This window comes from Gopherus evgoodei, chromosome 10 (genome assembly GCF_007399415.2).
Source record: "Gopherus evgoodei ecotype Sinaloan lineage chromosome 10, rGopEvg1_v1.p, whole genome shotgun sequence".
Lineage (NCBI taxonomy): Eukaryota > Metazoa > Chordata > Testudines > Testudinidae > Gopherus > Gopherus evgoodei.
The window spans coordinates 12,544,322-12,559,746 of NC_044331.1; the positions used below are offsets into that span (position 1 = coordinate 12,544,322).

Here is a 15,425-nt window from a genome sequence, read left to right on the forward strand (position 1 = left end):
GTTTTATTGTTGTAAGGTGTTTCTGGGAAGTTTCCTTTATGGTTTTTACATGGACTCCCTCTCTCTGATCCATGTTTCTACAACAGAGCATTACTTGCATTAGGCCCCACTGTAGCAATCAGATCCATGCATGGAGCCCTTAACGACATTGCAGAGTCCAGTGACTCCACAAGCATCTGTCCAAGTGGATCCGACTGCAGGATTGGGACCTTAATTTGCGAAATCCAGCTTCCACAAATCTGCCTTGAACTCAGTGTTTAAAAGGTGACACAGATCAGAACTGCCTCTGTTCTTTTGTGTTTTTTTTTATTTTAAATATTCCCTCATCTCATCCTTTTTTTTTTTCTTACCTCTTCTTTTATATTAAATCGCGATGGTTCTTGTCTGCTTCGGTTTGATCTCCTAACCCCATAAACATCAGGATATTCTTCCCACATCTGCAAAATAAACAGACCATCAGCAGGCCTGCTTCACCCCAATTATTGCTATCATTTTAGAGAAGTTTAAGAGTGAACTTCTGATGAATCAGTATGGCATCGGTATGGGGCTTTTGGGGGGTGGGGATGGTTAGGTAAGTTATGGAAACTTATGAAACATGACTGAAAGGATCATGGATCATTTTTGACTATATGCCTAGCAATGTTTTATATCAGCAGTCTCCCACTATATTTATTATATGGAGTTGTCCCTCCCCCTAGCTACAAAAATCTTAGAGGTTTATTTATGCTGTAGAAGGACAGGTATTTGAATACCCAGTCTCTCCAAGTGTCCCTGTTGAATACAAAAAAGGAAACGAAGGAACAACTCTCCATTTTCATATGAATGAACTGAGCTATTTATTTCAGCTAGAGAGACTAAAAGCTTTTCTAAATTCCCCACTCCATTTACATTAGACTTGTGGCAATGCTCAGTACTTCTCCCCATGCAAGAAACTCTACAGCAGAGGTCCCCAAACTGTGGGGGCAGGGAGGGGCACGCAGCAGGGCCAGGACCAGCCACCACGAGAGGTGGGGAGGAAGCACCACCCAGCCCTGCTTCAGCCCTGGCCCCAGCTGTGACCCTGGCTCCCAGCCCCTGACTGCAGCTCTATTCTTGCCCCCAACCCCAGCTGCAGCCTTAGTCTCGGCTTCCTGGAGGGAAGGGGCACCAACAGGAGTAAAGGGGGATGTGACCCTGAAATATTTGGGGACCACTGCTCTACAGGCTCAAGAGGACAAATCTCTCTAACCAGAAGCACCTGCCCCCATTTCTCCCTTAGGGAAAACCCCACTGGGCTAACTGAACAGCTCAACGACATGTGGGTCACCTCAGCTATCCTAGTAGATCTGTGTAGGGTTGTATTCCAATCTAGAGGCTAACTGGATCTTGCTGGGCCCAGGGAAAAGAACTCTTGTGGTGCTAGGAATTCCACCCACTCTTGCAGGTCTGTGCTAATGGAATTCAGCTGGACTTCTGATTGCCTGCAAGCAGGTGACCTTCATTATCCTGATAGCTCATCACAGCATTTATAGAGTACTGACTGCCTCTGAAGCCTCCTCTATAGCATTTAACTGAATTTGTAAACAGCTAGGAACATCATTGGCTCTGGACATGGCTGGTATCACACATAATGTGGTTAACTATACCAGTTCATGGTGAATTGCTCTTGCCAGAGGCCCTAAGCTGCCAAATTGTCTTTCTGTAACCAGTGTGAAACACTGGGTTATTGCAATGTAAATATATTCCCCCTACCATGCCTGCATAATTATTTGGCCAATCCCTCCTCTCAGCATTCTGTGACATAGGATGTCCCATAACGCATATACTGCTGATGCTAGTCTGTGCATATATCCTCCAAGGTACTCTATCCATTATACAGTCAGATGGCATACCTGCCCACATCATCCTGGAATGCACTGTGGCTCATAGGCACCGACTCCATGGGTGTTCTGGGGGCTGGAGCACCCATGGGGAAAAATTAGTGGGTGCTCTGCACACACTGGCAGCCAAGCTCTCCCTCCTTGCCTCCTTCTCCCCTCCCACCCCCCCAGCATGCTGCGTTCCTGCTCCTCTCCCTCCCAGTGCTTCCCACCTCCCGCACTCCTCCCCACCACCTAACAGTTGTTTGGCGGAGCTTAGGACTTTCTAGGAGGGAGAGGAAGGAGCGGGGACATGCTGTGCTCAGGGGAGGAAGCAAAGAAGAGGCAGGGCGGTGGTGGGGTGGGAAAAGGGAGGGTCGGGCAGAGACTTTGGGGAAAGGGTGGAATGGGGGTAGGGCGAGAGCAATGCAGGGGCGGGGCGAGGGGAGTCAAGCTCCCACCAGGTAGAGGAGAAGTCGACATCTATGCAGTGGTTATATACGGTTACTGGTACAGGTAGTGCTCCAGGAACCATGTTGCTGTAACCACGTCAAATAAGAGCTTTGCAAACTGCTTACAAAAGTATGGTCTGTTATACTTGTGTGGCCAGGCCCTTAGGAGGAGAAAGGAGACAAGAACTACAACCTGAGGGGAGGTGTATGTACAGATATGTGGATCACATGGGACACTAATACTGGTGAGTACTTTCCCTCTAAGCTGCGCAGCCACGCAGCAGCCTATTAAGCGATGCATAGGCACTCAGGGCCATGGCGGGGAGAGAGCCTCTCCCCCAGCCCCAGACCTGCCTCCATATTGGTGCACATAAAATTCAGTCCACACGTGAGTGGGAAAAATTAGCAGCAACACTGTTGGTGAGACACCTGAAGCCAGAATGGACAGAGACAAACCTCAAGAATTAGTAATTTTGTAAATAATCTCGTCACCTGTGTTTACATACTCCTGCTGAGTCTAATTTGTCAACCCCTTATTGCCTGATTAGACTTTATCCCCATTTTACGGTCTTCTAAAGATATTCACCTCCATCCCACAAGTCTCCTTAAAAGCACTGGCAAGAGGAGGACACCTGAACACACTAACAGATACAAAAGTGACACCTGGAATGAAGGCACGATGAATGCAGGACAGTCACCAGCACTGGGGTTCTGCTACATTTACAAGTGATTATGAAGAAACACTACAAAGGAGAGGTTTCTTGTAGAAAATATACCTATTGGACACACATGTACCCAGAAATAAATCAGAAGCCTGTTCAATCACTTTCCTATTGATACAAAAAAACGAAGGAAAAAAATCCCATTCAAATTTCCTTCTCTCTTAAATAGTAAGGTTTTCAGAGCAGGGACCGACTCCCCCATCTGTTTGCACAGTGCAAACACAATGCGGCCCAATTCTGACTCAGGTCTTGCTGGTCATAGCTGTAATGTGAATACAATATGATAAAAATTCATTGCACTGGTTAGTCCAGCGGATGTTATTCCAATAGCCCCAAACAGCTACACCCAGCAGAGGCAGGAAGCAAAATGTCCACTATTACAGGAATTAAGGAAGATGGGCACCTTCCTCATCTGAAAGTGCCCCAGTCTGTTCCATGTCTTGTTTATGTTATTTGGAATCCTGTATATGGATCTGTTTTTTTTCTCAGATATGTTTTAATGTTCATCTTCCAAAGATGTGCTGCTAAGAGTCCATAAAGGAGGAGAGATAACTTCCTTTGGCCCCCACTAAACAACAATAAAACAGAAAGTTAAGTTTTGTGTTACTGTTACTGCTTTAAAAAATACATCCATCCTTGACACCCTTAACATGCGAGGCTGAACTAAAACCTGAGCAGACAGCATAATGGTTCTCAGGCAGCTGAGGTGGAACATCCATTGTGAACAATTAAAATGCACTGTTTTTCTCCCTACAGGCACTTGAAACGTTTAGGCTTCAGGCACTGTGCTTCCCCAAGACCTAGCAAACGAAGTAGCTTCCTCCAAGAACTGACTGACTTGAATGTGTTATATTTGGACTTCGCAATCTGGGCCTTCAAACCACAAATGGCAGTAATAATACAGTCATACAGCACAAAATGTAGACTGGTTAGGCTGACCTGACTTCTTTTCTGTAAGTCTGCTACATTTGCTGGGTTTTCACACCCTAAACTTAGTGGGGCACGGGGCCCCCTGGGGGGCCACAAGCAAGTTTCCAGGGTTCCGCCAAGCAGTGCCAGCATTAGACTTGCTGGGTCCCATAGCAGAAAGCCGAAGCCCCACGGAATGGGGCTGAAACCCGAGGCCCTGAGCCCTGCCACCCTGGGCTGAAGCTGAAGCCTGCGCAACTTACCTTCACAGGGTCCCCTGTGGTATGGGGCCCCAGGCAGTTGCCCTGCTTGCTACCTCCTAACGCTGGTCCTGGCTTTTATATGCAGAAAAACGGTTGTCATGGGACAAGCGGAACATGGAGTTTTTATAGCATGTTGAGGGAGCCTCAGAAATAAAAAGGTTGAGAACCCCTGCCCTAATGGACACCCTCCCTTTTTTTCCCCAACTCACTCTCCACTGCTTTTAACTATTGAGACTGCAAATCAGATTATTTCTTAAAAAATGATAACCCAGATAAATCTGCTGTTTTACAGTCCTGGCTGAATCCACGTCAGGATAAAAAACTTAGTCCAATCATGAGTTCTAAACCAGGGGGGGCACAACACCAGGGTTTGTACACCAACAGGTGGTCAGGGAGTTGCCATCCCGTGCCCTTCCTGTATGGCTAAATGGGAGAAGGACGCGGACTACACCTGAGAAGAATCAGCTGGAAGGAAGAATACCCAATATGGAAAAGGCTGAGTACTACGGATCCAGAGGAATTAGGCAACAGGAAATCCACTTCCTTTTAGGCCCACAATGATGGAATTAAAATAGTGAGCTGAGGGGGAACGTGGCACCCATGAATACCGGACACAGGTTCCCATCATTGGGCACATGCCACTAGGAAGCTTTACTACTTTTACCTACATGAGGGGAAGCCAGATGAAATAATGAAACCTTTTTACTGACAGTTCATGTCTGCCTCCTTCATTTTGTCAGTCAGCCCTGTCACTGCCTATCCCAGCCCCAAAGCATAAATCTCAAGCTGTCACACAGTAACATAGTCACACAAGCTGGCCGAGATATACATGGAGTGACTGACAAGATGACCAAGGAAGCCAGCTTCAGGGAGGCAGCTTTTTCTGAGAGGGTTTAGAGAAGGCTGGCAAAGTGGCCTGGAGGCCAACAACAGTTTTGCTAGTGTACTGCTCTCTAGTCCTTCATTCTGGGCAAAGGTTTGACAGTGCCTGATTATATATACATAGCTAGTTAAGAAGTGACAGGGACAATACCTTTTTTACATCTGCTATCCTTTCCTTCTTGCTGGCTGGTTTTTCTTTGGTTTCAGGTGGGGTCTGCTGGGATTTCGAACCTGTTGACTCGCTTTCAGATTCAGACTGGCTTTCGGAGGACTCTGAGCTGCTGTTTGTCTCACTGCCATGCTCACTGCCCTGTTCACTCCCCTGTTCGCTTTCAGATTGGCTTGCAGAGTCGGAGCCAGAGGCCTCTTCAGATGCTGAGTGACTAATGGTAGAGAAAGAAGGAATTAATTTTAACTGCACTACGATGGCTAAGAAATAACCTCTGAGAAAACCTTAGCTGTATCCAAGGTACAATACTAGGCACATTTTTAAATGCCTAACTAGGAGTGTAAATTCCCATGTCTAAGAATATTCTGTACTGCCACATCAGAATCACATCCAGATGCACTTGCTCTCTCAGTGGAGGACATACGTTTGGTACATGAGGGAGGCAGATGGACTTCATGTCACTATCCAGTACCCACCTCTGGTCAACTAAAGCACCACGGATAGGCTGCAGAAAGAACAGCATCAAGGCTGCCTCTGGGAAGCCCACTCTCATTGTAAGGACTTGCTCTGCTCAGAGAAAGATGGAGCATGGCATGCTGGGACATGTAGTCTCCATGGCTCACACCACCAGATTAAAAATGAGTGTGAGCAAGAGCTCTGGTATAGAACTCCATCCCTTTCCAACTTAGCAGCCAAATTAGGACCATACCAGATCGGACCAGTACTCCACCTGGTCTAGTATTCCACCTCGGAGAGGGACCTGTACCAGATGCTTCAGTGGTAATAATAAGATACGCTCCAGAAAAAGCAAGTTCAACAGTGGAGTGGTGGAAAGGCATTTTTATATGTGGTTGGCTGGCTGAGTTCTTGTTGAAATGGTTACATTACTGCTGCTGGGATTTCACTTATTGTGTTATTAAAAACGTTAGGGAGTGTAGAACAGATGTCTTTTTATTGTTTTTAATCAAATCAAACAGCAAGAGGGAATCCGTGTCTGCTCTAAATGGGAGCATCTGATTTTCTTAAGTTCAAAAGGGCTTTTCATCAGGTATGTGAGTTTAACTACAGATACCAAGTGTTTTCACACATTTCATTCATATATGATTTGTAGTGCCAGGGGTATCCAAAGGGAGAGAACAGAGGTCATGCTGTATTAAAAATCCAGTGCCCATCTCTCCTAGAGCTAGTAGCAGGCATCATATTTTTGTTTCATTTTCCATTTCCGCAGCCTCTCAAACCTCAACCCACTTGCAACCCAACCAACGAGGAAGAAAAATTCATTACAACACAGCAGATTATGCACATGAAAGAGAGGGAAGAAAGGCAACTAAAGTTAGCAATCCTGGCATCACATCCGGCCCGACAACAAACTAAAAAGAAAGTTGTGAAAATAAGACTGCAAACTCTATGGGACAGAGACGATCTTTTTGTTCGTTGTTTGTAAACAGCCTAGAATACTGGAAGAAAAGAGTCGGCACAGTTCCAAGAGGGAAATGTAGTTTTTAATTTGTCCCCTTTTATAAAATGATAAAAGAACAAAATGCATCTTGTTTTTGTCCAGACTGATTAATTTCTGCAGTATCAGTACATTAAAAAAAGGCAGAAGCAAGAATATCATTATATAATACTATGATAAAATTACATAAAACCAATGTACTTTTGCACTGTAGCTATCAATAGACACAATACAATAAAATTCATAAATCTTGCCACATATAAATAGAAAAGATTCAAATATGGAAATAAAAAGGGTCCTATTTTTAAAAGGAATTATTTTATGAGGCCTTGTAAAAAGTAAATCTCCTTCCTGTAAAATATAGGTCTCCTACCCACAAAGACTATATCCCCAGCCAGTCGTGAATAAATACATCCCAGTCAATTGCCTAAGTGCAGCAAATCACTACTGGAGAAAAGAACTGCATTTTCTCAAAGAGCTGGCAGAGGGCAGCAGTGAAACACTGCATGAAAAACTGCTCCAAAAATTCCTCCAGTGCTGCTGGGCACTCAGCCAGACTTCCAGTCACCATTTTAGAACACTGCTCTTCCACCATCTTATGGTTTGTCCCTGCTCTTGTGATTTCTGGTTTGTTTTGTGTCTCAAAATGGAAGAATTTGAAATCAAAAGAAAAAAAATTAGCTATAAGGGATGATTTCAAAACCTGGAGAAGAGAAATGACCAACTTCTAAGTAATGTTTAAAGATGAGCTCATTAAAATCTGTTTTACCTACTTCAGTTTGGCTTTAAAAGTGGGAGGAATATGAAATTCAGAAGCTGTTAACCCCTTTTCCCCGCTCTGTCCTAGGCGAACTGGAAAAACAAGACAAGCTACTTCGTCATTTTTCTCTCCAACACCCCCGCTGCTTGTGCCGCCACTTCTAGTCCACACAAAACACAGGTCTTGCTAAGATCATTTTATGTGCCTGTACTCAAAATATGTCACATCACCTTAAATCCTTACATTTTGTCATCACCTCAAGTTCAAGTTTCTTGTCCTGACCACCTTCCAGGCTCTCCCCATCTTTGCCTTTCTTATTTATTGGCTCGCTCTTTGCACATCGCCCCCCTGCCGTAACTCTTCTGCCTCGCTCCCTGCCCCATCTGTCTACTTCTCTTGGAATGTCCTCACGGAGTTCATTCCTAATGCCACCCCCTCTCCTCTTTCACCTGAAGCTAGCCCACTCTAGACCCATTTACTAGAAATTAGGGCTGGTTGACTATTTTCTGCTGGAACCGTTTTTTGTGGGGAAATTGAGTTTTCAGTAAGACAACATTTTTCAAGAAAAGAACCTGCTTTCTGTGGAAATTTTCAATTTTTAGCCAAAAATTCAAACACTCAAAAACTGAAATATTTCCATTTGGACATACTGACCAGGTGCCTCCTCGTGGAGCTGTAATTCAGTTGCTTCATGTCCTCATTCTCTATTAGCCAGGCTCCTCAGCTGGCCTGCATCTCCCATAAATGCACCCTGGCAAGGGACTCCCATGGTGACCCGCTTCCCCTCTCTAAGAGGGGACTATGGGGTGAATTATGGGAAATGCAGTCCAACCTGGGAGTGCAGTCTAGAAAGGAGAATAGAAGCTTGCAGGCCCAAACTACAACCCCCAGAAGGTGAAGTGGCAGCATTTCCAAATTGAAATATTTCAATGTTTGGCCGAAATACTTTTGTATTCCACTGAAAATTAAAATTGGGAGGAGGGAGGGTGTCACATTTTCAAACAGCTCTACTAGCACTGGCTACAAGAAGTCAAACAACAATAATGGCTGGGTTGAGGTCCAGGTGGCATAATTTATATTTATTTAAGAATACCTGTTATTCCTCCCTGCAGCCCTTTGTTTGTCAGTTCTGACCTCTTCCGGGGCGGAGACCACATCTACCACACTGTGGGTAATACCCATAATGCAAATAAGGATTAAGAATAGTGAAATCTCAAAACTGTCACTTCTTTAGAGAGAGGAATCAGCCACACGTTTGCAGGTATGTATGTACATGAATATACACTTGCTAAAAATACTGCAGCTAAGTATGTCATATTTCTTCATTTTCTAAGATTGTGGCAAGCAATTACCTTTTTAAAACCCTCTGAAACCTGTTATTGAAACAAAGGGCACATGCTTGTCAAGAACCACCTTTACTTTCATATTTTAATTAAATAAATAAATTTAAAGTATTAGAAAGAAAAGTTCATTCTAACCATCTCCGACAATATCTGGAAGCAAATATACTCCAGCCAATAGGCAAAGAGTATGTGTTTGGAATCAGAGGGGTGGCCGTGTTAGTCTGTGTCAGCAAAAACAACGAGTCGTCCTTGTGGCACCTTACAGACTAACAAATTTATTTGGACATAAGCTTTCGTGGGCTATAACCCACTTCATCAGATGCAAGTATGTGCTTGTTAATCTTTAGAGCTGTACAGAATTAAGAGATTAAAGTCCGAGAGAGAATCCTTTTTGGACACTAAAAATGGGCACCAGAGTAAGGCAACTTTCAAGTACACTATGGGGAAGAATATATCTGAAAATCACTTTGGACCCAACCCAGCATCCACTGAAGTCAAAGGACAAATACTAAGTGTGAGCTGGGCTGGCCCCTTTATGGGGAGTGTATCTACACATCTAGATCCACCAAGACTCAGAAAAGATGATTCCACATTTCCGCAATGTACTCCAGACTGTAACTCTTTACTCATGAGGCAAATATTTCTGATCTGGGAAAAACTGACCCACTGCTGAAGAATAAAAGGAAATAATCCTATGTTTAAGAAAGAACTAGTTTAACAGCAACAATAGGACCTTACTGCGTCACCTTTTCGCAACAATGCATCTTCAGAAATCTGCAAGAAAATTGTAGCAGGGCTTGGGTGTCATGACGACTGCTCTACCATTTTACAGCTGGGCAATACAACACAATTTTGTAGTTTGTTTTTTTTAATATATATATAGATATAGATAAACTGCACCCCAAATTTCTTTGCATGATGAAACTAGAGAGTGAAGGTGAGGAATATGTTTTCAGAGGGCCACAGAGAGGTTTTTGGGGAGTCTGGGGCAAAATCTGAAACTGAGGCCTCTTCCTCCCCCCAAAAAACCCCACAAGAATGCAAAAATGCACAGACACTTGAAGTAGAGACAGGGACAGCACTTGAAGAAGGCAGCTTACTTTCCAGCATATACACAAAGGAGTCAAATTAAAGCTCCCTCTGCAACCTTAGTTCTAGCATTTCCTAACTTTTGAGTGGTTGACTTTACCTCTTTGCCTTGGTTTTTGTTTGTTTCTTTGAAACAGTTTGTGTGTCATTTCCTAGGTTTTAAAAAAGGCAAAGTGATAAGATTGATCATATAAAATCATATTGTTCTCCCTCATCAGTAGTGTTTAAACCCCAAACCACACTTCACACCTCTTCATTTGAGCTAATGGTGTAACATGTAGCAGCAACAAGCTATTATCCTGACCATGCACCATTCACCAGATGTAGCAGCACACATTTTTCCAGTGGCTTACACAGCTATTTGGTAGACAGTAGCAAAACGTTGAGTATCAGGATTCCTGGATTCTATTCCTGATTCTGGAGAGGAATGTGGTCTAGTGGTTACAGACAGCACAACTAAGCATATTCCTGGGATACATGGAGCATGAAAGGCAGCTTGAGAAAGTGGATGAGACTTGGAACTACCCCAATTAGAGAAGGTTTTATTCCCAGCCTGACCTGACCTTATGCAAACTCTGAGGTACGTGATCTGTAAAATAAGGTAAATGTACTTGCCTGCCTCCTAAGGCAAGGGTGTGAGGCGTTGCTCAATAACATGGGTTGTGAAGTACACACCAAAAGAAAGGAATGCTTCAGCTCTTTCTCTTCACTATGTGAGGGCCTGCATTTCATCTTTTGCTCTAGCTTTGCACCTATGAGCATGTTTGGTACAGATGAAGCTGGGGGAAAGAGAGGGACAGGGGGAAAGAGAAGAGGAGGAGGGAGCTCAAGCATGCTTGGTGTAAATGGAGTCTTCAGAGATTTTTAGGAGCAAGCCTCTACAGAGCATGTACAAAATGTGATTTCCAGAGGCTAACTTGAGAAAATGTGGATGATGTTCATGAGCACAACAAAAGGCAACCTAGTTTGCCCCCTCCAAATATCCAGTTCCTGCTCCACAGGATGGAGTGTCCAACACCCTTTCAAGAAAAATGTATTTAAAAAAACCCCGAAAACCTATTTTGCCCAACTTCATTTTCAGTAAAAGCTAAACCATTTTTGCTGAAACTTTCAGAAGAAATACAGTGTGAAAGAGAGAGGAAGTATTGAAAATTTCTAACAGAATTGTTAAAGTTTGGCAAATTTATAAGCATCTAAAAATAGCAGGTTATAGCAGAACATGTTAAGCAAACAACAATAGACTTTTAGTACCAGCTCTAATGACCAGTACTGATGAGACTGTAAATTACTGCCTATGTTTTTTATTTTGTTTGTATATCACCCAGCAATAGGGTCTTTGTGGTGCTACTAGAATACAACTAATTATTAAAGAACTATATGCTCACAACCGGCATCCTAGCTGTCACCATCCTTGTTCCAGTTTCAAGGCTAGCTGGAGATCGATGTTCACAGAAAAGCTGAGCTTTCAAGAGATTTTTTGTGAAGCATTAAGTGAAAGCACCATCTTTTGGCCAACACTGTCTCCCTCTCTCCAAGATAGGTTTAACACCTAAGGCTCCAGAACAAGCACTTACTGAGCTAAATAAATGGTTCATATTTGCATACCTCTCTCTAAAGTTCTCTGCTTTGTAAAGTATGTTGGGATATCCTGGACTGACCGATTTTATAAATCTATTATATACACTACACCTACATTTACATAATATAGCAAAACTAGCATTCTGTTCAGGACTGGAATAGCAGGGGGTGTTGCAGGTTACAAAGTGAGGTGCACTTGTAGAGTTGTGTAGAGGCCAAAAGATAGAGAAAACAGGAGATGCTGCTTATCTAGTAAAGATGCACTAATAAAAATGAGCAGCGTGCCCATGAAAAAGAGCTTTAATACAAAGGAAGTCTCTCACCCACAACAGAAACAAATTCTGAACTGCTGTCCTTAAAGGCACAGCAAAAGTAGGGTTTGTATGAGTAGTTCTGAAGTGCATTTTGATACAATGTAGAATTTTCATTCAAACTCGCTGCCTCTGACCAGGTCTTATTCATATTAGACAAAGTTAAAGCAGGACTCTACTCTGAAAAATGACCTCATAAATGGCACCTTCTTGCACAAATCTGCTCCTTTTGTGCCCTTCTGAATCATATGGTCTATTTTTACTGCTTCTTACTCATGTCACACGGCAGAACCATTTCCCAGAAGGGAGTGAGCTGCATATTTCTTCTGAAGTATGAAGAGAATTGCTTATGAAATTTCAGTCACCTATGTGTCACTGAATGCCTCATTTGACTTGCAGTAACTTTATTACTTATGATGACATATTAGAAGGAAAACCATCTTAACTTTGCAGGGCTTACATTTCAAAAGTGTATTCATTATCTTGGAAAATGGAACATATTTGCTATAGGGATTATTGAGACACCAACATGAAAATCCACATAATTTTTAGTCCCTTTTCAGAGCAGAGTCCTATTTTAAGAGCTGCTAATTGACTTTAGGTTTGCGATGTTTCTTTTTCATCTTCCTTTATAAAGATGTATTGTCTTTTTCACCATTATAGGCATAGATTTAGAGTAGGGGCGGGCAAACTTTTTGGCCTGAGGGCCACACTGGGTTTCCAAAATTGTATGAAGAGCCAGTTAGGGGAAGCTGTGCCTCCCCAAACAGTCAGGCATGCTCTGGCCCCCACCCCCTATCTGACCCCCCCCCCAGCTTCTTGCTTCCTGACAGCCCCCCCAAGACTCCTGCCCCAACCTCCCCCTGCTCCGTTCCCTGACTACACCCAGTCCCCCCGCTCAACTGCCCCCCCGCCATATCATCCAACCTCTCCTTCCTGACTGCCCCCCCAGACCCCTACCCCATCCAACCACCCTTGACCCTGACTTCCCCCCCCACCGCTCCATCCAACCCCCATCTCCTTCCTGACTGCTCCCTCAAGATCCCCGCCCCCTATCCATACCCCCGGCTCCTGACCACCACTCCGAACTCCCCTGCCCTCTATCCAAACCCTCCCTCCATTTCCTGCCCCCCCCTTTACTATGCTGCCTGGAGGGGCGCTACAGCTGCACCACCCAGAGCATCAGGACAGGCAGCAGCTCGGCAACTGCACTGCCCAGCAGCACAGAGCATTGCACCAGCAGCGCAGTAAGCTGAGGCCATGGGGGAGGGGGAACAGCAGGGGAGGGGCTAGGAGCTCAGGGGCCAAGCACTAGGGTCCCACAGGCTGTAGTTCACCCACCTCTGATTTACAGACTGAAGGGAAAATGATCACACTAAAAAGCAGCATTTGAGGTACCGTCACACTGTTTCTGCCCAATCTCTTCATTATTTGACACTAACTGTCTGATAAACAGCTTTGCCTTCATCAAAACTGGAACCGTAAGTTGCATACCATACTGTAAGTTGCAGCAGATCTCTCTGGGAGAGCGCTCTCCTGTCAGCATAATAGCATCTGCTTCTCACAGAGGCGAAGTAATGTCAGCGAGAGCATGTCTCCCACCGACACAGCACCAGTGTGGCCTGCTTTTAGGACGCTGTAACTTGCGTCACTCGGGGAGGGGGTGGGGGACTTTCACACACCCCCTGAGTAATGTAAGGTACATCAACTTAAGTGGTAGCACAGACCAGCCCTGAGAAACTCCAAAGACAGACTCTTCCCAGTTCACCCTGAGTGAAATGGTAGACTTCAGGGCTCTGAGAGACGGATCTCCCCTTCCCCAAGGATGTGGTGGGGTCTGAAAGTACTAATGTGTTTAATGTTCACCAAGAGCAGCATATAACTCAGTTGTGACTGCCTCACTGTTCCCACTCATGCAGCACCTACTGTTGAGAACCTTATAATACAGGTGTGGGCAGACTTTTTGACCACACCTGACCCCTATCCACACCCCTGCCCCCTGACCACCACCCCGAACTCCCCTGCCCTCTATCCAACACCCCCATTGCCCGCTCCCTTGCCACGCTGCTTAGAGCAATGGTGGCTGGCAGCGCTGCAGCTGCGCCACCCAGCTGGAGCCAGCCACGCACTGCACAGCACAGAGCACCAGGTCAGGCCAGGCGCTGCAGCATTGCTGCACCAGAAGCTCACCACCCCTAGCTTTGTGCCAGCAGCACAGTGAGCTGAGGCTGCAAGGGAGGGGGAACAGCGGGGGTAGGGCCAGGGGAAAGCCTCTGTTATAATACCAGTGCATAATGGAAGATGAGAATATCTAGTAGCCTGCCTTTTTGCCTATCTGGACCCTTGGGATTAGATAAAAACAAGGAGTCTGGTGGCATCTGAAGAAGTGGGTTTTTACCCACAAAAGCTTATGCCCAAATAAATCTTAGTCTTTAAGGTGCCACCAGACTCTTCGTTGTTTTTGTGGATACACACTAACACAGCTACCCCTCTGATACTTGGATTAGATAACACAGTTCCCTTTAGGAAAGAGACTGCAGGATAGCAGCTATTTCATACATCACTCAGTCATTTTAACTGCCACTTTAGCAGGTTTGTTTATCCATGTCAGCACAGTCAGCATGAAGCACAATGGCCAGTTCAAAAGGGACTCTATGTAGTCAGCCACACAGAGTTGTAGTGAATGTGCAAATGCTTTAGGGGAAATATGCCCAGCAATCGGTGTTTCGCTCAAAATGGCTAACTGATTTTAGTATGTGCTAGAAAGAGACTTTTTTTTTTATATTGTGCACAAAACCCTGACAAGTCTTATATTAAAGACTAATTCTAAAAGAATTAGCAAAATTTGGATTTAGGCTTTCCCCCTTCATTGTTTAAAACTTCAGCCAGTTACATTTGTGTGTCCAGTGCAAAACCCAGAAGACATGGGTTTACCACAGACACTGGGGGTCTGCAGTACAATTCTATCACAAGTGATCTTTAAAGGCAGTTTTGGCTGGAGGAGTTTGGACAATAATCTATTCATGTGCATCCCCTGCAGACATCGTGTGACAGCCATACCTCTCCAAATACAGTAATGATGAAAGGAGATCTGAAAAGGTGGCAGATTCACAGTTAAGAGGTGGGACTCCCTCACAGAACAAAAAGCATCCAACTGTTCCTACAAACTCCAGTATAGTTTTTACAACATATTAAAATAGAAGGAATTATGTTGATATTTCTATGCCTAAAAATGAAAAAAAAAAAGGAACACATGGAAGCCTAAACACTTACAGCTTCACAAATATTTTAGAGCAGTAAACAGCTGGCAGAATCTTTCCACTGTCACATACAGAATTGGTTCTGGGTGAGGCAGGGTTGGGGAATAGCAAGCAATGAATTGTTCAGAATCACTGCTGTAAAGTATCCAATACTTAGCAAAACACTTCACACTTAAACATCTCAGAGGCAGATGGCTAAACAAATAGGTATCCTGTCATTCTTCAAACAGCCGCTATATAATAGAGGTGAGAGGCACTGAAGGAAGTGGGGGGAGGGGTTAGAATGACATTGCTCAGGGGATTGATGATTCAGTTTCTAAGGGCTGGTCTACACTGGGCACTTCCATTGGCTACCTCTCTCAGGGGTGTGAAAAATCCACTTTTGAGAGACAC

At 44.4% G+C, this 15,425-nt stretch overlaps 1 protein-coding gene across 12 annotated transcripts in view; it reads right to left on the reverse strand.

Moving 5' to 3' along the window:
* CHD2 (chromodomain helicase DNA binding protein 2) overlaps positions 1 to 15,425 on the reverse strand; it is a 96,159-nt gene that overhangs the window by 73,895 nt on the left and 6,839 nt on the right. For 7 of the 12 annotated variants that reach the window (XR_004002249.1, XR_004002250.1, XM_030577136.1 and 4 more), the window contains 2 exons: positions 5,218 to 5,449; positions 351 to 437 (listed from right to left, as the gene is read on the reverse strand). The exons of 1 other annotated variant lie outside the window; for it this stretch is intronic. Coding sequence is in view for 7 of the 11 variants with exons in the window: in XM_030577136.1 (XP_030432996.1) it covers positions 351 to 437; positions 5,218 to 5,449 (319 nt within the window). In the remaining 4 variants the exon portion in view is untranslated. Of the gene's footprint in view, positions 1 to 350; positions 440 to 2,953; positions 2,999 to 5,217; positions 5,450 to 15,425 lie in introns of those variants that run through there. 4 more of the 12 variants (XM_030577139.1, XM_030577138.1, XM_030577141.1 and 1 more) reach the window with 4 other exon arrangements.